Source organism: Lonchura striata, chromosome 7 (genome assembly GCF_046129695.1).
Source record: "Lonchura striata isolate bLonStr1 chromosome 7, bLonStr1.mat, whole genome shotgun sequence".
NCBI lineage: Eukaryota > Metazoa > Chordata > Aves > Passeriformes > Estrildidae > Lonchura > Lonchura striata.
Window position 1 is genome coordinate 8,323,591 of NC_134609.1, and position 23,502 is coordinate 8,347,092.

The following is a 23,502-nucleotide window of genomic DNA, read 5'->3' on the forward strand; positions in this document are numbered from 1 at the left end:
TTTGCCTGAACAATGCCTCTGCTAGAGACATATGAATACTTCCCCTACTTAATTCTGCACATCAGCAAAACACCCAACAAACTGCAAAGCTGTCCTAACTGCTCTGTTTGCCCTTCAGCTGCTGGTGCACCTGATCCATATGTATGCCTGAAATATATATATGGAGATACATATGCATGCTTAAAGGACAAGGTACTCAGCGCTCATAATCATTTTACAAAAGCTATTACATAACAATGCATAAAATAACTATCTAAATATTGCCAAATAAAGCTATAGTTGTTGTTCTAAAACTAAATATGTAGGTCACCAGTAAGAATTAATTGGTTTTTATTTGTGTTGCTGAATTGCTTTGATGCAAAAAAAAAGTGAATGTCAAGCATTTTCAACTAATTTAAAATGCATGAAATACCACATTCTTCTAGTTCTGGCTCTCTAACGTTATTTATTTATGAGTGAAATTTAGGAGTAACTTTTCATAATAGTTTTTAAATTATTGCTATTATTTAAAGAAAATAGACAAGTTAAGAATAATTCACCCACATTTTGAGCTGAAGTCACCAAAGCTATTAGAAGAGGTAATACTGCTTTCAAGAAGCTGTATGCATGTAGAAGGAACTAGATATGTAAAAGCTTCAAGATTTGATGAAGAATAAGTTCCTTTGCTTTAAAATAAAATTTAGAAGTAATTATTTCTGTACATTAAACTCAGAAGACCACAAAAATTTTCAAATTCCATGTTTTCCACACTTACCCTACTCTTCACCATCATTTTCTCTAGTTCCTTGCTGATCTCAGTAAATGTTGGTCTTTTATCAGCTTCTTGCTTCCAACAGCGCAACATGAGGCTGTACCTGGGACCCGTCACAGGGTGAAAAAAACCCAAATGGTTACAAATGGCTCCTGCTTCTGCTCTAATGATTTACAGCACTGAACCTAACTGTGGCATGAAGGTCATCCACAAGTACATCAATCTCTGCTGTGAGTACTGGTAAATGTTCCCTGGAATTAACAACTGACACTCATAACAATGGGCTTTTATTTTCAAGAGTCTCCATGAGTTTAAATGATGATGCACTTGGCTGTCCTTGAAGGACTGTCGTCTCAGGTTTCACTTTCTCAAGGGACCACATCCAAAGTAGGACAGCATGCCAGATTGCTAGCTCACTTTGTGTATGGCACAATAAATTTGTGTATCAAACTGAAAAACTCTGCTGTTACACCAGAAAGCAGAATTTTGGTTTTCATTTGTTTGAATTCTTAGTTTCTGTAAACTTTTCTTCAAAGTGAAGCCTAGCCTAAGACTATTTGTAGAAACTAATGTTCTTTTGATTACTTCTATTATTGTTCTTTTGATTAAATCTATTATTTATTCTCTCTTTAACTGCCTTCTATAGCACAGCATGTGGAAAGGAAAGGGAACAGAATTAAAGTTTTATAGTTGAGTGACTATCAGATGGACATTGGAAAGTTCTGGAAGTGTAACTCTCCAACCTGTGCCATTCATGTCATTTTTCTAGCTCAGCTGTTCTCAGGACTGAGTGATCTGTCCACATAAGTGCTCTAATAGTGGAAACAGTGGGCTATGAGAACTCTAGGCAGCTATTGAAAAGCACTGCATTTTATGCCTTCATCCACAACCCCTCTCATACTTGACTGAGTATAGGAGAGAATGCAATTTGAGAAAAATGGTCCTTAAAGTGGGCTTTCACAAGCTGTCAGAAAAATTTGAGTAAAACAGAAGAAAATCTGAAAAAAGTCAGAAAACCATGATTTAGATTCAATTTAAAAAATCTCAGAAACTCAGATTTGGTCAGCTTGCCTAAACTAATAATTATCAATGACATAACGTGTTTGTGGAATGAATATTCTTCATTGAGATGAAACAAATAAAGAATTAGTATTATACATTTCTTAAGACTATAATTGCCAATCATTCCTGTAGGCTTCTACACTGCCCTAAATTTGGAAATACTTAATGTGTTTCTCTGTATGTTAAAAAAAGTATTATTTACACTATTATTTATTTTAATTTTTTTTTCTCAGTCCAGATGTGGACAAAGCATCCTTCCAACTGAAAATCAGTCAAAAGAGTGATCACAATGACTGAAGCTTGGGAACTTTCAGTAAACTGCAACCAGGATCAATTTTGCAGGCTGAACATAAAATCATGCCTCATCTCCAAATGCCATGGAAGATAACAGAAAAAAAGGTATTTCACATTGAATGTGTTTTAATGAATCAGCCAACAAATTATGAACTGTCTCCAAAGCCATGGGCTTATCAAGTCACAGAACATTTTTATCTTCAAGGGTGTAGATTTCTGGGCCATGGTGACATTTTTCCTCTGGAATGCTGTGACAACTAATAGACAATGACTGTGGATGAAGTATCTATTTCATTTGCAGAAAGTACTATGACATTTTCTTGAATACTTCAGCTACCACTGTGTTTTATGGAGTTTCCTCCTTCCCCCAACCCTCAGAAGTTTTGAATGTACAAACTCTTTTAATTGTTTGGCAACCATGTTATTCAATACCCTAAAAATGGTTTGGATAGAGCTGTAGGCATTCTTTGGGCAGTTTTTTCCCCTCACTTTACTGTTCACTGATTTAATCATATTCCTTAAAGTATGACATATTTTGACTATATCTCCAAGAAAAACAGAATAGTATTTATGAGGCTTTTATTTAAACCTTTTTTTCCCAAGTATATTTATTAATGTTTTCTAAATCTAATCAGATCAAGAGTTACTTACATTTCTTCACTGCAGTTTTCTGGCCTCTCCATTCTATAGCCTGTTTTTAGGAGGTTAAAAAGTCTTTCAGGAGCAATACCTGGGTAAGGATTGCCTCCTAAAGTAACAATCTCCCATAGCAGAACTCCAAATGACCATCTGAAAAAGACAAAATTAGCTTTTATATAGAGTGATAAATTTCACAAGCTTAGTGTGGCATTTACACAACAAACCTCTTCCTAGTATTTTCAGAAATCAACAAAATTCAAGGCACCTCATGACAGAGCAGTTGTTCAGATGCAAGCAGGGCCATCCTTGTTCCCAAATACTGTTCATTGAAAATGTTAGCAACCAAGACAGTAGAGAGAACAGACATCCCTATTTTATCCATTGATAAAAGCTAAATATACCCTGGGAAGATCCATCTTCTCTAGACAGCAGAAAGAGGAAGTCCTTCCTCTGGTGGCCCAGCCCAAAGACTTGTTCCTCTGCTGCACAGGGCTCCTGCATCAGTCTGACCTCCCTAATTAGCTCGTGTATTCAGAATAACTCTGAATTAAATTTACAGAGTTACCACAGGGCTGGTTTGCTGTCTCGACTGAGACAACACAAGGTGTTTATTTCAATCAAAAGTGACACCTTTGACTTCAGCTGGTCAGCTGGGCCATTTCAGTAATTCAGGACTTAATTTTCTTTCTTGATGAAAGAAGAGGAAAAAATTTCCTCTGGAAATACCTAATGCCTAAAATGAACTCTGACACAGAACAGAAGAAACCACTTTCTGAAATCAACAGAAGGAATAGTGAATTTCTGTTGAGCTCAAACAAAAAGACCTTGCACAATGGGTGAGAAATATTTAGATAAATTAGTTCATTTCTGGAGAGCAAGCCAGGAGAAATGAGGCAAAAATTATTTTCTTTTCTTAGTGAAAGGCTTTTTGAGACACAAAGAAGCTACAAATGACTCTGAATCTGCTCAACTGACAGCTGACAAAATCTGGATGTTTGAAAGGAAGGAAACGAGCCAACACTGGGGCTGCTCAATGGGATGCATCTGGAAGCAAAATTGCATACAATTTATGAAAAACGCTAGCTTTGGGCAATTTCTCTGTAAACTCCATTTTAAAGAAAATTTTAGGAAATGTTTGACACCTACTGCCAAACCAAACAGCCGTGTCTAATTCCCTATGAAAATTCCATCTTAAAATGTTAGCCAAATACCTCACCTCTTGTCTGACTCTCTTCCACCTGTGCTTCCCTCATTTTAAAGAACAAAAGTAACCCCAAAGGTACAGCAATAAAACTTTCCACATTGTCAGAGAAGTCAAAGTGACTCTCACATGGTCCCAAGTGGTATGCTGCCATTCCTCTGCCTAATGCCATTCACTGAATTAATTTTTAATCACTCTACACATTCTTGAAAGTTTATGAATATATATATCATTTTCATATACTTTATTAATATTTCTCCTCATACCCTTTTTGAAGCCAATTATGCTCTGCCATCAGGTTACAATTCTGTCCATGATTAATTCAAATAAACTCTGGAGCACGGCAGTTTTATTTCCAAAATCCACTTCTGCTTAGGAGGAATTTACAGAATATGGAAGGAGGGATCAGATGAACAATTTCTTAACTGAAGTTGTTCAGTAGGTGAACATATTAGAATAGAATGCTGTAGAATGCTGCAGTACTTTCAGACTGTTATACAAATTAAGTATTACAGGAGAAGAAATGAGAAATGAAGTATTTCCCACTGTGCTGTGTTTATTGTTGAATAAAAATATGATCACAAAAAGCCAGGAAATAAAAGTATGTGAAGAAGAAGATAGTAGGTTAGTTTTTCACTGATGTCATCAACCTCTGAAGCAAAAATTTTTTTGTAAATGCTGGCAAGTGGTACTGTTATTAAGCTTTGCTGACTACTAACTATACAGAACATCTTGCAGAGAAAGAGGGTGGAAAATAGAAACAGAATATCAGAAAAAAAGGCATAATGGAATGGTTGTAGAGTAATATGTTCACCTAAAATATAACTGCATCACCACAAACACCAAATAATATCCATAAAATAATATTTTCAGTGAGTGCTATTATCTAAAACATTAAATGTAGCAAAAGGAACCTGGTGCTGGAGAGGATTTGCTCTGCAGCTCTGTGGTGTGAGTCTCAGTTCTGCTCTGCAGGAACCTGGCTAAATGAGGAGCTGCTATAGCGCACCCCTGGATTATTTTATGTACAATGACACGGCAAAGGTGAGCCAGCAGTGAGACAAAGGCACAGTGTAAGCACAGCAGACACCTGGACCCTTTCTGGCACTGCATGGAGCAGATGAGCACGGCACAGTGCCCTGCTCCTGAGGCACCTCAGGAGAGCTGGGCAAGCAGCACAGCTCTGCACTGAGATCCTAAGCCAGCCCGGGGAAGCAGGGCAGCCACGCAGCACCCACTGCTGCCCAGGGCTCCAGGCTGGCTTGCCTGATGCCAGCTGGGCAATCTCTGCGTGGTGTCGGATCCCACTGACAGGAAACATGCTCCTGGGCTTACTTAGCAGCACCCCACCAGGAAAATGGAATGGAAGGAATGCTATTGGATCCAGATGATCAATCAGCAATCAAAGAAGAGGCAGTTACATGACAACACAATCTGTTCTGGCCCCAAACCATAGCAACAAAACTGAAGAAATTAAAAATATGCTTAGAAGTTTCCAAAGGAATTTTAACGATTCTTTGGGAAAAGTAATTTTAGAGAAGCAACTCAGCACAATGGGTGCTCTGAGGAGGATAAAATAGACCCAGAAAAACTTGTACGCTGACCTAAATAAAAGTGACATTCTCTCAAGAATTATCCCTATTTTCTCCTTTTCTTACTCCAACAGATAAAGTACAGGAGAATACTTTGGAAATTCATTTAGTAAGGAATTTCCAAGGTGTGCAAAATATTTTATTTCACTAAAACTGCTCTATCTGCAGAGAGAAGAGTAAAAAGTAAATGGTAATTGTGGGAACTCAAAATGTCTCTCAGACATTTTTAGAGGTTCCAGGCCTTGGTCAGAAGCATTCTAGACCCTGGCAGACAGCTGAAAAACAACTGTGATTTTGAGTTTGAGCCATGGAATGAATTACCAACTTTGGAGGTGGAACAAGCAATCACAAAAGGTTAGATAGTATAGTATAAGTAGTTACGAAGTAGAGGGAAATATTTTTTAGTATTGTACAGGGGGGTTTTAGCACATGTACAGGGGGGTTTTCACTTTGTACATGAGGGTCAGAAGTTCTAAGATGGAGGAAAGTGGGCTGATCCCATCCTTCTTCCTTCTTCTTCCTTACCTCCATGTTCTTGGTGATGTTGGCACTCATAGATTGGTTTAGAGTAGAAAAACACTTGGCAACGTAGGTAGTAGGTATTGGGGAATAATTGTAAACATGTTATACGTAATATATCTTATAAAAGATAGCAGCAACCCTGGGCGGAGAGAGAGACGAAGAAGACAGCAGATAGAGAGGATGTCAGGGTGTGTGTGTGCCTCTACCCAGGCCACTGATCAAATAGCTGCAGTCCAAGAACATAATCTGTTAGATAACTAGCAATAAACTGCCTTGAGACCGAACAGCTAAGCCTGCGGAGTTTTTCTTTGGAAGCACGGGTTGGAGGAGGAATTTCACCACCACATGTGGCCCCAAAACAAGGCTGGGGTTCCCACATCTGGCGTCCCTGGTCGGGCATCAATAAAAAGAAGAAAAAGAAACATCAAACAACCTCCAACCTTCATCGGCAGAAAAAGAAAGAAGAAAAAAAAAAAAAGAAGAGCAGTACACACTCTCCGCATTTTCAAGAAGAGAGGGAGCGGAAAGCTCAAGATAAGAACTTGACCTTCACCAAGGCATTTCGTCTGGAGGACAGCCAGGAGGAGAGAAACCAGAAGCGCGCCTGGGATTCCTCGCCTGTGACCTGCTGGACGATGAACAGTGCCATCTCCGGACTGACTTCATGCTGACTCAGCTTTTGGTGAGAATGGTTGAAATTAAGAACATGGGGAGGGAAGGAATTTTTCCCAAGGACACACCAAAGACTTTTTTTTAGCCCTATAGGGCGAAACTTCTACCCATCAGGTAGAGACAGCCCAAATGAAATGAAAGCTTTGTTATCATAGGTGCGGTGTAGTCACTCGCACACAGATATATATTTTTCTTGGGATTGAATTTTTGGCAAAAGATCAATAAGTAACTTTATTACTGAGCCACAAAAGGACAAAAAGATATAAGACTGCTGCAAAACTTTTGTTTTTAACAAGGACAATATTATAGCCAGCTCTACAGCACGGCACGTCCAGCCGGACAGCTGGGGTTTCTATGGGAGCACAAAGGGGAAAGATTGCCCAGCCAGCAGCTCGGGGCAGTTTTCCTCACCACAGATCCAGGGAAAGCAGGACTGCCTTCCATGGACAATCAGGGGATGGTCTGTCATCATGCCCTGTGTGTCCGGGTTCCCACTGTTCCTCAGTTTCCCTCGAACCTCAATCCCTGAGCTCCTCCAATGCAAATCCCCCAGACAGAGAGATAAGCCAAGCACAGCCGCAGCCCCCGGTGGGGGAAGGGACCAGCACTGCTCGAGTCCAAACCCGCGGCGGGAGGGGCAGCGGCGGCGGCGGCGTCTCCGGTGGGGGAGGGTGCAGAGGGAGTGCAGAGCAGAGAGGGAAGAGGAGGGGAGAGGAGAAATCTCTCGTGGCTGCTCGGGCTGGGAGTTCAAAACAGCCCGCGGTGCAGGCGAGAGGGGGGGCAGCGGGAACAGCGCAGACACGGGGCAGCGGGGGCGCGGGTGCAGCGGCCAGGCGTCCCGAGCGTCCCGTGGCGCGTTTGGTGTCGAGAATTCGTGAAGCCGCAAGAGCGGCCACCCAAGAGGCGGGGGGCAGCTCCCGGATCGCGGCAGCCAGTCCCGCTGAGGAAATAGCAGAGGGACAGCGAGAGGCGTCCCTTGCTGCAGCTCAGGCGGCGGGCACGCGCGTGAAGGTTGAGCAAAGCCTGACAGCCACGGGTGCAAGGAATTTCTCGCATCTGGAACGCGTGGGACAGGCGCAGGCGGGGCGGGGCCGGTGCGCGCGGGCTGTGGGTGCTGGGACAGTCAGGAGAGGGGCAAAGCGAAATGGGAAACATCGGGACCGGAATGGGAACAGAGAGTGTGATTGCGTCAGCCTGGGGAGGGATGGCAGTGGCTCTGAACCGGGCGCTGCGAGCTGGAGTTAGGCGAAAGCACGGCCGGGACCAGAGCAGGAGCGTCCTCACCCCCGGGGTGACACAGCCAGGGACGGGGCGTGGCCAGGATGATTCAGGGCATGGTCCGTCGCGGTTCCCATGGCAACAGCCAGCACAAACCCACAGCTACCCCTGTGAGTTTCAGACGGCCAGAACAGAATAGTTATTGCATCAAAAATGAGTTACACATAGATCGGTTGTTAGAAGAAATGTTAGACTGAAAGTTTATCAGGAATTAGTACGGGGTTTGCGAATGTAAATCAATTGTCGGAAGTACATATTGGAGAGCGAAGTGCATGGAACCATGGCGCGGGGTCTTTCGTATCTCGAGCGCGGCACAGGCACTGACAGCGTCAGCGGCGGCGGCGGCCCCAGCCAGCCAAGTGCCCACAGGCTGCGCGGTGACCGCGCGGGGGGGGGTAATCCCGAGCGCGGGACGCGGCGCGGGGCGCGGCGGCGGCGGGGAGCGGCGGTCGCGCGCTGATGACGTCAGCAGAGCGCCGAACCACGCTGAGCAGGGACAGACACCGGGGCCGGACGGGATGACCCGGGCGGGACCGGAGCGGTGCCGGGTTCAGTCGGGCGTGAGAGGGGACATTCCCGAGCTCACGGCCGTGGCCGGGGCCGGTGCGGCGGGGTGCAGTCGGGGCTGGTGTTCCTTCTCTCGTTCCCATGGCGACACAGACAGAGACGGGTGAATCCAGGATGCACACTGCGTTTGCAGAGGTTAAAGCGAACGCAGAAGTGTCAGAGAGGGACAGATTGCAGGAATGGGTCCAGCGCAGCCGACACTGGGTGTGAGCGAGGGCTGAGAGCAGGAGAGAGACACAGTCACCCCAATGCGGGCAGAAGCGGGGTGTGACTGTGCCAGAACTGCTCCCCTGTGCACCGCTCAGGCTTGTGCAATCGGGGACTGGGCAGAGCCAAGGCAGGGATCTCCTTGGTCGCTGCCTCTCCACAGCAGAGCTGCGGTGTGACAGATGCTGAGGCTTTTTCCACTGCAGTGCACATCCAAACATTAACAACAAATACACGGCACAGCCCAGAAACCACAGCAGTCAAAGTAAATAACTTTTTGCAATCACATCTATTACACCAAATGTCCCACAGCAATGATGAGATGAAATTCCAACATTCACCCAAAAAATAAGATACAGCTAAGTCGCCACTTGAAATCAAGGGTCTCCTTCTTCAAACTTCTCCAATGTTTCTAAATGCTAACCCCAGATTTTTTAGTTAGGTGACAGAATTGATCAGCACATGCACCCATCCGGTGTGGTGAAATGACATTGTTTATAGAACATAATGTGAAAAAGAGATAGTATAATGAGAATTGAGATAGAGAATTGAATAGCATGAAACTTTAGTAATTTATTATGTTAAGGTTTAAGTTAAGTTGTATTTTAGCATTTTATTAATAATAGAATTAAATTTTATATATAGTTTAATTTAAGTTTAAGTATTGTTTAATTAGAGTATATCACTTTAAGTTTATCTTAGTTTGGGCCCTGAAAAAGTTAAGTTTATAAGCATTTAATTGATAATGAATTTATATATTGTTAATTTAATATATATATATATAGGTTTCATAAAGTTAATATAATTTAGGGATTTTTTACCAATATTTTATATGTTAAGTTTAAGTAGTGTTTAATTCAAAAAATTATTTTAAGTTTTTCAAAGGTTAAGTTTGTTTAATTAACAAAGTTTAGTTGTTTTTCTTTAAGAATAATAAGGTTTTGACTGAAAGAGTTTATGAGATGATAATGAATATTAAGTTAAAGGGAAAACAGTCTATCGGATTTTTGGTTTTATTTTAGTCTTTTCTGTTTTATTGTAAGTTTATCAGTGTATAAGAGTCTTGAAGAAATTTATTCTGAGTTTTTCTGAGATCGATTTCATTGTTTAATGATCATTTGTTTATTTTGTTATTTCTTTGTGTAATGATACAAAGAGTGTTTGTTTCCAAATTCTTTCTTTTGTGTTTAACTATTTAAGTGTTTTATAAATGTTATTGTTAAGAAATTTTATCATGTTATCAGGTGAAGCTCTGTGCTTTGTTCTTTCATAACGAATTTTCGTATGTTTTATTGTTGTTTTTGTAATCTCATCCAGGTTACATGTCATTCTGAAGTTTCATTTTGGACTTTAACTATGTTGTGCATTTTTCTAGGTGAACTCTCTGGTTTGTTTTTATATTTCTTGTGAGTGGAATCATTGCATTTCTATTTTTTAACATTCTTGAATGTTTTTCAGAAAGTCTCAGAGACAAATGCCTGAAGCATTCTGACAATGTTTTGTTAATGTTTATTTTATGGTTTCTTTCAATTGAAAACACATCTGTTTCCTTCAAAGGAGTTTCAAGAAGAATGAATCCTCGTGTCATTTGATCAATTTATCAGTTTGAACTTTGAGTGTTTATTTTATATGAAAATGTTATAATAAGTTGTTATGTTTTAGGTATCATATATGTAATGTTAGTATAAGCTTTGTTCAAGATAGTATGATAAAGAGCATCACTCCAATTTAAAGTTTGGGTTTTGGCCAGGCCCTGATTTTAACTTGGACGGATGAGTTTGCCAGCAAAATTCAGAGGTTTTTGCACAAAAATGAATGTTGTATAGATCATTTTGATCCATCAATTCGATCCTACAAATTTGACAGCTGACACAGCTTTGGAGTGAGACTTGTCAGCCCTGCCCGGGAAGGGAATGTCAATTTTCACTGAAACAAATGTTCAGCTGTTTGCAGACTCTGAACCACTGGCACAATGTTTCTGATAATTATGCTTTGTTCAATTTTATATATGTTATTTAGAATCTTTCTTTTGAACTCTTTTGAATTGTTATTGATTTTGATAAGTTTTCTGCATTTTATTATTGAGGTATTTTGTCTTGTTCTATATTATGTTTTATATTTTAACCTTCTTGTTTCAAAAGAGAAGAAGAGAAAGAGAGAAAAAAGAAAAAAGGTGTAAAGAGAGAAAAGAAGAGAAGTGAAGAAGTGCCTGAAATAAGGCTGGAATAAGTAATGAAAATTTTGTATATTTTAATCTTTTGAGATTGTTCTTTTGTAGATTTGATTTCACTGATTGTCGAGGAAAATATGAGGAGAGTGCCAGACACTGGACGGATCAAATTGAAAAAATCAGTCAAGTTAATAACTTTGAGCAAGGATCGTGGTAATGTTTTCATGAAGTTTAAAATAGATCTTTGTTTTTATCTTACAGGCCCTCAAAAAGTGTTCTTATAGAGATAATGGCTCAGATCATTGTTAAGGCAAACACTGGATTGCTGACAATGTCAGGCAGAGATTTCCTAATCATTCATTTACATTTAAAGAAAGAAAAAATATTTTGAGTGGACAATCCAAAGTCACAAGATTTTTCAATCACGTTGTTAGAATACCCAGAAGTTTGCACAGTTCATTTTTTAGCTCACAATACGTTAAATGCAAAAATAAGTTTTAGAGAAAAATCAAAAATAAGTTAAGAATTAATAGAAAAAATGACAGTGTTTACTGATAGTTCAAGGAAAACTCACAAATCACATGGAAAATTCCAAAAATAGAGAAATGGGAATCAGATGTAAAAAATGGTAAAAGACTCACCACAAATTGTAAAATTAGTAGTAATAGTCAGGGTTTTTCAGTTATTTCAGAAGCCATCAATCTGATCACAGATTCAGTGTATATTGCGAATGTGGCCAAACAATTAGAGGAATCACTTTTAAAACATACGGACAATGAAGTTTTATATTTGTATCTATTATGTATGAAAATAATCCTGATAGACAGAGAACATAAATATTTTGTTATGCACATCAGAATGCATTCTTCATTTCTGAGGTTTTTAGTAAAAGTAAATGTTCATGTAGACAGATTCACAGTGTCCATCTCACAAACACTGCCAGACATTTTTGAGCAAGAAAAATTGAGCCATGCATTTTTTCACAAAAGTATACAAACATTGATGGAATCCTTTCGCTTTCTAAAGGTCAGGCAAAGGAAATCATCAACGCTTGTCAGAGTGTCAGTTTGTACAGCGTCCTGTATTTACAGGAGTGACCAATTTGAGAGGTTTGAAAAAAGTCTTCAGCTGTGGCAAACTGATGTCACAAGATATGCATTTTTTGAGAAGCTTGAAAACATTTGTGTTCCAGTTGATATGTTTTCACATTTATGTTTCAGTTCACACATTTTCAGGAGCAATTTTAGAAGTATAAATCTAAAGGTGCATATTTTGACATCCTGCTATTATCAAAGTGGTTTTTTTACCCCTCAAAGTGCAATGCCACCCAAATTGGCATTTTACTCCATTTGAGTATAACAAAAACATTACAAGAGAGCAAGACATGCTCTCTTTCAAGGCAAACTTAGAAGCTATCAAAATTCTACCTAGCATAAAATCAGACCTATGTACTGCTGCTTTTACAGTCCTCTAGAGGTTTTTCTCCTAAATAAATAATCTTTAGCTTTAGAGTCAGTCTGGTGACTAGTCATAAGTATCATTCACCCCAGAGAGAAAGAAATGAAAAGCATCTGATCCTGAATTTAAAATGTCTACAAACACTTTTCTGCCTGGCCCCATGCTTGGGGATAATTTAGCTGTGGTTGCTTTGCCTCCTCTTCATCACAGGTGGAGATTCCAGCATATCCATCTTCAGGGCCTCTGTTTCTCTAATCATGAAAATAAGGTTGTATCTTGGCACTGAAACCTGACTGAGCTGACTGGATTTCTGTCATTGATTTCAACAGGAGAATGGACAGGCATTAAATTCCCTTTCCTTTCTTCTACTCCATCCCTCACCTGCCACTCAGTGTTACAGACAAATGATGAACAGAACAGAGAAGTTCAGGTGTGACCATTATCTGTAGCAAACTCTACTAACCTGTGTCTACATAATCAAAGTCAACCATGTCACATGAACAGATCCAACCCTTGCTGATTTCAACAAGAATTATGTACATAAATACCTCTGATAATATTTTATTCAGATTTAATTAAACAGCAAAAATCTTGGGCATCATTGCCAGCTGATGGTACCATCCAGACTTCCTTCACATTTCTTTGCAAGAGTAATGGCTTTGGCTCCTGCACACCTTGCTGTGCTTCCTCCCCCAGCTCCACAAACAAGCACACAAACCAGAAAGTATTCAAGAATTTACACTTACACATCACTTTGTGTTGTGTAGATATGGTCAAATAGTGACTCTATGGCCATCCATTTCACAGGGATTCGACCCTAGGGGGTAAAAAAGCAGTAATGGTCAGAAAAATAAGTTTCCAAGTGAAAAAAACAAGATATTTGTCTTCAAAGTAGTAAAACACAGTCTGTCCATACTGCAGTACTTGCCAATGCACTTATGTTTTGGCATTTTGTACGAAAAACAGTGAGGAGAATAATTTTAAGATTTTTGAAACAAACTAGGTCATGTGCTCTCACACTCTTCAGCAATCTAATTATGTGCAATAAGCTGGTGGGGCTTTTTGCAGGTGGTCACCAGTTCAATTCAGATAAACTCAATTCTTAACAAAGAGCTTTGTTAATGTGCAGATGCAAAAAATTATGAGGAATGATGATTAAAGAGGAAGAACTATCTAATTTATACTAGGGATGATGCATAAATAGAAGCACCAGGATGTTACAGATACCTTTGGTTTCAGAACTGAACCTGGACAGTCACATTTGGTTACTAGTTTCTAAGTGGAATCTACAAGTCGCTATTTTTCACCAGCAGAAATTCACTGAGAAAATCTGAGTAATCCATCCCAAATATTCATGAAAATATAGGTACGCAAAATTTCCAAGATGTTTCATAACCTTCACAGTATGATTAGCACTCATATGCCTTACTTCTCATTCTCACAAAATCCATATATATCGATGCAAAAAGTATTTCAGTAGGATTTGAAACTTCCTCTTCCTTCTCAAATTCTTCTTTTCCCTGTCTCCCCATCCAAGCAGACAGATACTTTTTAGGCTCTGAATAATACTACAGTGATGAGTGTCTCAGAAGTAAAGAGCAAATATCCACTCAATACATCATGCCCCACCAAATACAACTAAACTGCCAAACTGCCTTTATGTAAATGCGTTATTCTTAAAATATAGAGCAATTGTTATGAATCAGTGTAAATACACATCCATCAGAAGACAGATAAATGAACATGGCAATGCCCTTTTACATAAGATCATGTCTTCTAGAAGTTTGTTTCCTTCACAACTCGTTTTGACTTATGCAACATTCACACAAACTGGCCCTTAAAAACAGAGAAAGCTAAACTAAAAATTCAGAGTATTTATGGAAATCTTCTCATAAAATCTTAACATTTTCACACGCAGAAGAATTCTGCTGGCAGCTCCTTCATATTAAGCTGCAGAGGGAACCGAACCACCACTGCTCATCTGACACAGTCAGTGGGATGCTGTGTTCACGAACATCACAGTCTAGCCCAGGACTGACTTGTGGAAGTTGTGTGGAACTTGACATAAATTGTCTATTTATTTTTCAGCTCTTTGGTATTTTTAGTTGATAATTTAGATTATAAATAGGAAGAGAGAAAGAAAAAAAGATCGGTATTTTTTTTGTGTTTTCATGTAGTTTGATAAAGAACTGGACAAATAAGGAATGGAATGAGAGGAATGGATAAATAAGGAGTGGAAGAGGTAATAGTTACTTAAAGATGATACATATTATATCTATCTATATCTATATCTATATCTATATCTATATCTATATCTATATCTATATCTATATCTATATCTATATCTATATCTATATCTATATCTATATCTATCTATATCTATTTCTATCCCACTGGTTAAGCTCATGCTTTTACTTCATTGTCATTTTTATTTCCTTAAAATAATTATCTTAATAAAAACAGCCACTCTCCTTATCATCCATGCTCAAGTCCCACAGTATAATTTAATTTCCTTGATTAGGCAGTCATTTCCACTACTGTTTTTCACACACTGTACCTTGCTCCTCTTTACATAGGAGTCTTCTTCATATACATCACGCGAGAGGCCGAAATCAGAAATCTTCATTTTGCGCCCTTCTGCCACCAGCACGTTCCTGGCTGCTAAATCCCGATGCACAAGCTTTTGGAAGGAAACAACAGGAGTGTTTATGCTTCTTGTGGGGAACCAGCTGCTTGCTCCATGTCTATCACACGCTGGGATCACCCCTGTCTGCCCTACCTTCATTTCTGCAAGGTACTGCATCCCTCGGGATATCTGCCATGCAAACGATATCAGGTCTCCCATCGTTAAGGCTCTCTCATCAGGGTTATCCAAATAACTGGAATTTCTGTTGCCATCACTGCCCACGTAGCTCGGGCCTACTTTTCGACTTTCCCTGAGGAAACTGCGCAAAGAGCCGTATTTGGCGTATTCCACAATTAAATACAGTGGGCCTGAAATAAACGAACACAGCTCAGTAAACAATTCATAGATGACCATTTTAGGGTTTTTTTCCAAACAAGTCTTTTCTAATCAACATACTGTTTTGAACAGTCAGAGGCTCCAGACACCTCTGTCCTTTATGTAAAAAGCACTGAAATAAAAGTATTTTTAGCTTAGATCCTCTATGCAATGAGAATGAGTTTCAGGCTAAATGAAAGCAGAATGCTGGCTCTTGCCTATAATCTCTCATCTAGATAATCTGAGACCAAAAAACCAGACAACCTTCATAGAAATTGGATCTGTGAAGCAGCCTAACTTAGAGAAACATTAAAATTAAAATTGTCTTCTTGAGCTTGCGATACTGAGCTCAAATCATCTGCTAATTCCAGCACTGTGTTTAAGGTGCCTTTCGACAGCACTTAGAAACATCCTGGCATTACAATCCATTAATTTCTCCTCCCCATTACGCACATGAATAATATCTACTCAATAATACTTACCTAATGATAAATACATTTGTGTGCTGTATCAAAGCCCTCCTACCTCATACACGAATGAATTAACTTGATATTATTAAAAGCCTGTGACTCGGAAACATTTCACTTCCTTTGGGATGAAAAATACATTGTACTGAAAAGAAAAAAAAAAACCTAACCCACCCCACTGGCTCATTACCTTACTAAGACTCAGAGATGACTCACTCCTGAATTACATTCTCTGTCTACAACTAAAAAGTAACATTTGCAACAGAACTGGGTGGGCAAAGAAGGCAGGCCTTTGTCCAAGTTTGCAGAATCCATGCTGCGATTTTAGGCTGCACAACTGCAGATGCAAAAGGAAGACAATGTTGCCATGCCACTTCACATAAAATGAGCAACTCCCATTCAGAACAAAATTTGTTTCATTGGCAATTTATAATACATGTGTCTGCAGATTTTTCTCCTTGAAACATGCTTCTTGAAGACTGTGGCTTTTAGAAACCATTTCATAACCAGAGGGAGACAACAGTCTTATGACAGTGGAGGCAAACTGAGTATCGACCTAACTATCCAGCTGTATTTGTCTATATATGGCTGTAGTTGTCTATTTACATTGTTTTAGTATAAATAATAACAACAACAATAAAAACTCAAACTTGAAATGTAAGTCACATTTGAAAACAATGATTATTAACATAATATAAGAATATAGATTGATTGGAAGAGAATTTGTATGAGACTTGTAATTTAAAATAGCTTCAGAATCAAAATGTGCATTAAGGAAAACCACAGGAAGAATACTTAGTTACACTGAATTAGTATTTCCCTTTCCCTTCAAGTACTGTTCTTTTAATATATCCCTCTTTTTTCAGCCAACAGCAAATTTAAAGGATGCTCAGCAATCATTAAGTAGTTGTTGAAATCCATCAACATACTGCATTATATTTTCTTTCTGGATGGTTTCATCTTAGTAACAAGCTTTTAGTATTTACCATCTTGACTGCAGGCTCCATAAAGTTTGATGACATGAGGATGGTTGACTTGTTTCAGAAGGTTGAACTCTGACAGGAGATCTCGCAGCTCACTCTGGGAAGCATTTTCTGCAGAAAGTGAACAGACACACAGTTTTGGTTAGGAAAGCATCACTCAACTCTGTTGTAAAGTGTGAAATATGAGATCTACCATCTCTCCTGGAGCTAGCAAGAGGTTGGAAAAGTCTGTACTTCCCCACAGGAGAGAAATGTTCACATCTCCGGTGTCCTGCAGCCATCCACATCAGAAGCAAGTGAATTGCTAGCAGCCTGCTCTAAGCATTGCTCTGCCCTGATACTAATGACTGCAGAACAAAGAGGTCAGGCAAGAATCAGAAGCCAAGTCTGTAATGTCTTAAAGGTGCCATGAAATTATTACAGACTTCTTCTGGTGTTCTAAAGCAACTTCTTAGGGTGAATCAGTGCAATAAAAGCTTCAGATGCGTATGAAAGCCAAGCTCTCAAGCTGATCAAACAAAAATAGACTCACTCATTCCTTCTCCTAAATACATCTTCCAACAGAGTAAAAATCCACTAATCTACCAGCTTACTCTTGTAGCATACATCCAGATTTAGCGTTCAGAAGCTATATGCACAGTCCAAATTGATTTTACTGGGGGACACGTATGCAGACTTCCCTGATGTCAGTGAGAATCATGTGGCAACATATGGCCCCAAAAGGCTTAACCTTTCAAGTGTAAATTTTTGCCTTTCTGCAGAATTCTTCAGACTGACAAGCTTCCTCTTTGAGTGCACTGAGGCTTGAAGGAGATCTCTAGTTATAAAGACACCATAGGTCAGAGATAACCCTTCTTCTTCCTCGTCCTTAATCTCTCTGACACACAGAACTGGCCTGGACAGTTCCTCCAGTGTCATTACTGGGCATTGACAAGGATGTGTTCATCCTGATTTAAGGATAATAAAAACAAGTTTGGCTTCTGCTCTTTGGCACTGTACTGTGTGTTTTTTCGTAAACGCTGTGAGCACCAAAGGATTTATTTGCCTATTCATGTGTGACCAGTTTGCCCTCCTTATAAAAATAGTTATTCTGTTCTACTGTTGTGTTTGTATCGGAACTGCATGTTTGATTCTGTCTTATATTATCTTGTACTTTGAATCTGCACTCACAGTAGAGAATCTTCCACTGCAGGGAGAACAATATCAGATGGTCTCTCACTTGATAAAGACTACACAAAGCACATATTTATGTAAAACAAAAATCAAAAATGTCAACTTAACACCTGTAAGAAAAGCCCTATTTTTGTAGTTCTGGAGCTGTGTGATGTGAACAAACAGAACAGACCAAAGTTAACCATGTACCATGCCTGTTTGTCTGCTGAAAAAAACTAACACCAAATGGAGACATTTAGCTCTCTAAAGCTTTAGGCCACTCATTTTAACAAACTGTGAATAGTTTGTATTTATGTATTGGTTGGTGTTTTCCCCTTTAATTTTATTGTAACGAGGGCATTCATATCAGGCAGGAAGTCAAATTTAATTCATATGAGAAAAGTGGTAACAATGGGCTGAAAAAAAATTATCCATCTGTTCCATTAAACCTCCATCCATAGCTCTGAGAATATTTTGGCTCAGCTCATTGCTCCCTGTTCCCTACCACAGTACCACCAAGTTGTCACAGTAAGGAGAGTCCTGCCCTGGTCTGTTTTTACCCCAGTTGTGCCCATCTACCCAGCTCAGGCAGGAGATCTCTTTCATGTAATAAGAGGCAATACCATACCAGTGTACCTACCACTGCCCTTTAAAGATCACTCTGTCTAACAGTCCTGAACACTTGGACAAATGACCTGCTCTGCATCTGGTACAGGGAAAGAATGGGTGGTGCTGGTCTGATCCAAAATAACTGCCCTTTGTCCTTCCTGGCAGCACTGCAAAGGCCACTGAAGCTAATGCACTGGTCCTTATGCTTCAATTGTCATGTGTGAACAGTAAAGTTAAGCCAATAATAGCACATAAATATTTGCAGAATGACAAATGCTCCCACAGTCAAGCTGGAGAATGGAATTTCAGCTATCTGCAATTTAATTTACATTACAGAGGGATTCATTAGACCCTTAAGTATTACTGTAAATGTCAGATCAATTTATTAAAATAAGGTGCTTAAAATAAAGGTTTACTCCTTCACATTGTCAATTTGGTCCATTCTTTCCTCCATAACAGATAGGAAAAACTGAATGTCAAACCATCTGCAAGTTAAAGCAACATTTTTACCACTATATCTTAGAATCTGAACTCAGTCACATGTTAATGAAAATGTGCTAGAAAAAGCAATGTCACTAAGTGCACAAATAAACATGAGATGAAATAGTGACTGGTGTACTGACAACGTAATACAACACAGGTCATTATTTGAGCATTACAAGTAATAGTTAATTAATCTTCACTTCCGAAAAATCTTCATTCCTAGACTTCCTCCATGTGACCTGATCCTTTTGCAATGAAGGCATGCACTGCACAATGCATTTACTTCTTAGGTAAAGGGGTGGGATATGCGGCATCTATCCTCTCAAGGAGTAGCAAATGTGCTTTGAATATAACAGGAATGGTAATAAGAATATAACATTTTCCTGTAATGACATGCTTTTACTTGTAAGCAGCAGTGAATGGTTCAGTGCAAGGTCTCATGTTACCATCTTAACATTATCTAGGCATACTTTGTTCCCCACAGGTTTAAAGTCTTAGGGTAAACTGAAGACAGCAGGAGACAGCACTGGGTTATTCAAGCCATTCTGATAGAGCTCCTACTTATTGAAAAGCAGATGAGAAAGTATAAAACTAGACATAATTCTCAATCAGAAGAGTAAAGTTAACAGGTCTGTTCTGTCTGTTCATATGATTATCACATGATTTATTTAAAAAGCTTTGTCCAAGGAAACTGGATAGAGGAAAAGAAGAAGAAAGTTTTAAAAACCCTTGCAATATTTCCATCAATGCCAAACAGAATCAAATACATGTGATTTGTTAAGACAAAGGCTCCTTGCACATCATGATTTAGAATTACTTACTTGGATCAATGTGATGCTAACTGCTAAAGTGACTAATCTGCAGATTGTGACTGTCAGAATGTATCAGAATGCTGGAAGAAAGAGAAGCTGTGACACTGCTGGGTTTTTAGCTGACCTTTTTCTTTCACACAAGCCACTCTTAAAATCCATTCAGAGGTTACCACAAATAGTTTGCAAATAATTTCAAGCCCTGATGGGAAGGTACCTTTCAACATTTTCACTGCCACAGTGGTATAGCCAGCCCTTCCCTTAAGTCGGAACGCTGTCGCCTTGACAACCTTTCCAAATTCTCCTTCTCCGAGAGTCTTGCCCAGAACTAAGTTCTTCCGAGGGAATTCCCACTTTGGATCTTCCTGCAGGAGAGAAAAGAAACCCCATGAGATGAAGCAAGGAAAAGAGCAGCTATTCCTAGGTATAGGTGCACTTCAGTGCAGTGTTTGGTTGCTGTTTTTATCAGTGAGTTCTTATAAAAGCTTCTGGGTATTAAGGTATTTTGCAAATGTACTTTCCCTTACCTGAAAACAAGGCTGTACAAGTAGTCTATGGATAATAGACTATAAATAATAATATTTACAGGTCTGGGAAATCAGGTACAAATGAAAAATGAAGTGATCAGGATAAATGCTTGCTTTCAGAATAACTATGAACATGTGACTTTCATGGAGAAGTTTCATTCAATAAGGTTTTCCCTTGAGAACTGATCAGAGACAACAATCATCCTCTTATAAAATTACTGCTAATAAGCCTTAAGGCTGCAAAATGATGACAGATGTACAAACCAGAGAAGAAACTAAAGGAAAATGAGCAAACGGTTGGTGAAGGTTGGTGAAGACCCCACTACCTAATACTCAAACAGATCTGATGTTGCCATATATAGCAGCAGTGTTTCTTTACCACACTGGCGCATAAAAATATTCCACCTGGCAGGAATCCTGGGTAGAGTGTGATTCAAAGCAGGAAAAAGTAGAGGTATGACAGCATGACTGGGCATAAGTCCTTAAATGTGGGTAAAACTCTCACACCAACTGGTATCTACAACGTGTATATGAGAAATCAGGAAGAGATCTCAGGAGGGAATTTTTTGTAATGTTTGAAACAGCCTTGTTGTAGTACTTTGGCACATCATAGAGAATACAAACTTGCTAATCATTAGTACTTAACTGGACAATGTTAAAAGTAAAACCACAGTACTGTCAGATACAGTTACATCAGTAAAAATCATTGGACTAAATCAACCTAAAATGGTACAATGTATTAAAGCATAATAAAAAAGGAAGAACACACTGACCTTATAGAGAAAATTCAAACATTTATGCAATTACTCATGAAGAATCTTCAGCGCACACGATTTCCAGTGCTGCTATTTGAAGGTAATGGGTGTTTCCATGAATGGACTGCACCCCTGTAATATCGTCTGCATGCATAAACAAGGCTGACATCAAAACAGAGCATGCGAAATGGCATCAGGCTTACTGGTATTTTGAAGGTGTCCACAGACACCTGGTTCTCCATGGAGTCCAGGGAAGGCCGGCGGACGTTGCTGGAGGAGTAGCTGATGGGGTAGGGCTGCACGGGGCGCCGGAACGTCATTTCCGCGGAGGCGATGGGCGGCTTCGGGGCGTTCTTGTGGTACCGGTGGATGCAGTAGAAGGAAACCAGCACGGAGATGACGAAGCACAGCAGCACTGCCCCCGTGATCACAGTCTTGCACAAGTCATCGCACAGTTGCTCTGTGGAGCAAGAAGAGCTTCTTAGAACTTTCCCTGTGGCCTCTTACTTCTGTGTAATCATTCAGTTTTAAAGATGCAAGCTATTTCATGCTATGTTTATTATTAACCAAAATAAAAACAATTTAAAATATCCATTATCTGTTTCAACTGCACAAAGCTTTACTGTTTAAGCAAAGGTCAAGGAAAAAAGTAATGCACTCATTCTCCTAACACCCTGAGTGATGTTTATCTCTGACATTTTGAGGCTGAGATTTTTCAGAAATTATCAGGAAGCTGAAATTACTTGAAAGTAATAGAAATCATTATTCTAATTCTCCTAGCTGCCTCTGCAAATATCAGGTAAATCTCACTGAAATCCAAATGCTGCTGGAAATCAAAGGATGACCAACTTGTCTATCAAGTAGCAATGAATAAAAAAGAATCCTTAGCCAAGGCTATAAATAAATTTTCAGTCTCCCTAGTGGATGCCAAGGCGCCAGTTCCTCACTAGTTCTGTATTAGCAATCTCTGACCAAAGATATGGCTTACTACCATGGCTACAAGTGTAAATAGTTCTACATGTACACATGATGTATACAGAAAAAAGTATTACAATAAAAACAGCAGATAGACTTACCTTTGATATCATCTTTCTCACAATAACAGTTCTGTCTTGGGAAGCAGTAACAAATCCCATGTCCTGATTTAATTCCAAGATTTCCAATGCCCTTCCCATGGCCACCAATAATGTTTCCACCTAATCAAATACAGACAACAGGCTAAGATTCTTACATGTAGGTAAAGGGAAAAGAAAAGGCTCAGTTTTCCATGGGTTTACCCCAGTATGAATCTGAAATTTAACTAGGGAGCACAGTACAGGGATAATGACAGGGACTCCTGAGGGAGATGGAAGAATCTAAATTCTGAAATTTCTGAGACCTTGAAATGGGAAGACCTTGCACATTAGTCCTCACTAGTCCTCAATGTTACTGAGTTCTGCTCCTGCTTCTGATGCCAATTTCCCCCTGCCTTGGAAAAGTCAGCCTACTATTCTAGGTATCATTGGTTCAACTGTCTAATGGAGATCACACTTAACCACCTCTGCAAAATGCCACAGGACAGTCTAGTCAAAGCACTAAGAGAAAATGCCATGGACTAAGTGATAAAAAAAATGAATCCCACTATCTAAAAATGCATTATTTAGTATTAGTAAAAGAATTGCAGAAACTTGTACTCTTGACTTCAAGTAGTTCTTCATGCAGAGTAACAGCAAGTGCATTTCCAAGTAAATAATTTTTTTCTGTGTATGTTATAAAAACGACCATTAGCAGTGACATTTTTATCTCTAAACTGCCTTAATCACAAACAGCCTTTTACAAGAGCTCAGGTGGTTAATTTTGGAAGAGACTCTGCTGAGTCACCACCCTCTGAGCTAACACTTAAAAGCACCGGTATTCCCAAAAATTCCTCTTTATCCTCCCTGCCTCTCCCCATCCCTGCCAACTTCCTCCATCATGAAGAGATGATGAAACAAAGTTTCCATGAAAACCACAAAAAATCATATGCATTTATCTATATCTGCCTATGTGTGAGTACCTGGAAGAAGAAGGAAGCAGGGAATGAGCCAGTCCTACCAAACCTGTTCTTAACAGTTGATTACATCAGTCTCTTGCTAAGAATGCAATTAGGTTGCCACTATTTGATAGGCACAGCCACAGCACCAGTTGCTTCAGCTGAGTGCCCTTCAATGTAATATTCACAGCATACTGTGAGAAAGTAATTTTGGGACTCAAGGACATAGCCATCATAATGACAAACGAATTACAGAAATAAGTATTTTCACGACTTTCTGTATCTAAAGAAT

General features: G+C 39.4%; 1 protein-coding gene and 1 long non-coding RNA gene across 2 annotated transcripts in view; one reads left to right on the forward strand and one right to left on the reverse strand.

Annotated features, from left to right (window-relative positions):
- Window positions 1-19,644, forward strand: part of LOC110468616 (uncharacterized) — a 38,288-nt gene extending 18,644 nt beyond the window's left edge. The window contains exons 3-6 of the long non-coding RNA XR_013340256.1: window positions 837-981; window positions 2,047-2,212; window positions 14,990-15,207; window positions 19,593-19,644. This is a non-coding gene — a long non-coding RNA (uncharacterized LOC110468616). The remainder of the gene's footprint in view (window positions 1-836; window positions 982-2,046; window positions 2,213-14,989; window positions 15,208-19,592) is intronic.
- Window positions 1-23,502, reverse strand: part of RET (ret proto-oncogene) — an 84,817-nt gene that overhangs the window by 7,328 nt on the left and 53,987 nt on the right. Inside the window, exons 10-18 of the mRNA XM_077784562.1 lie at window positions 22,276-22,395; window positions 21,403-21,659; window positions 20,135-20,282; window positions 16,868-16,975; window positions 15,193-15,407; window positions 14,971-15,093; window positions 13,160-13,230; window positions 2,759-2,896; window positions 755-854 (exon numbers count right to left, since the gene is read on the reverse strand). Coding sequence (XP_077640688.1) covers window positions 755-854; window positions 2,759-2,896; window positions 13,160-13,230; window positions 14,971-15,093; window positions 15,193-15,407; window positions 16,868-16,975; window positions 20,135-20,282; window positions 21,403-21,659; window positions 22,276-22,395 — 1,280 coding nt within the window. The remainder of the gene's footprint in view (window positions 1-754; window positions 855-2,758; window positions 2,897-13,159; window positions 13,231-14,970; window positions 15,094-15,192; window positions 15,408-16,867; window positions 16,976-20,134; window positions 20,283-21,402; window positions 21,660-22,275; window positions 22,396-23,502) is intronic.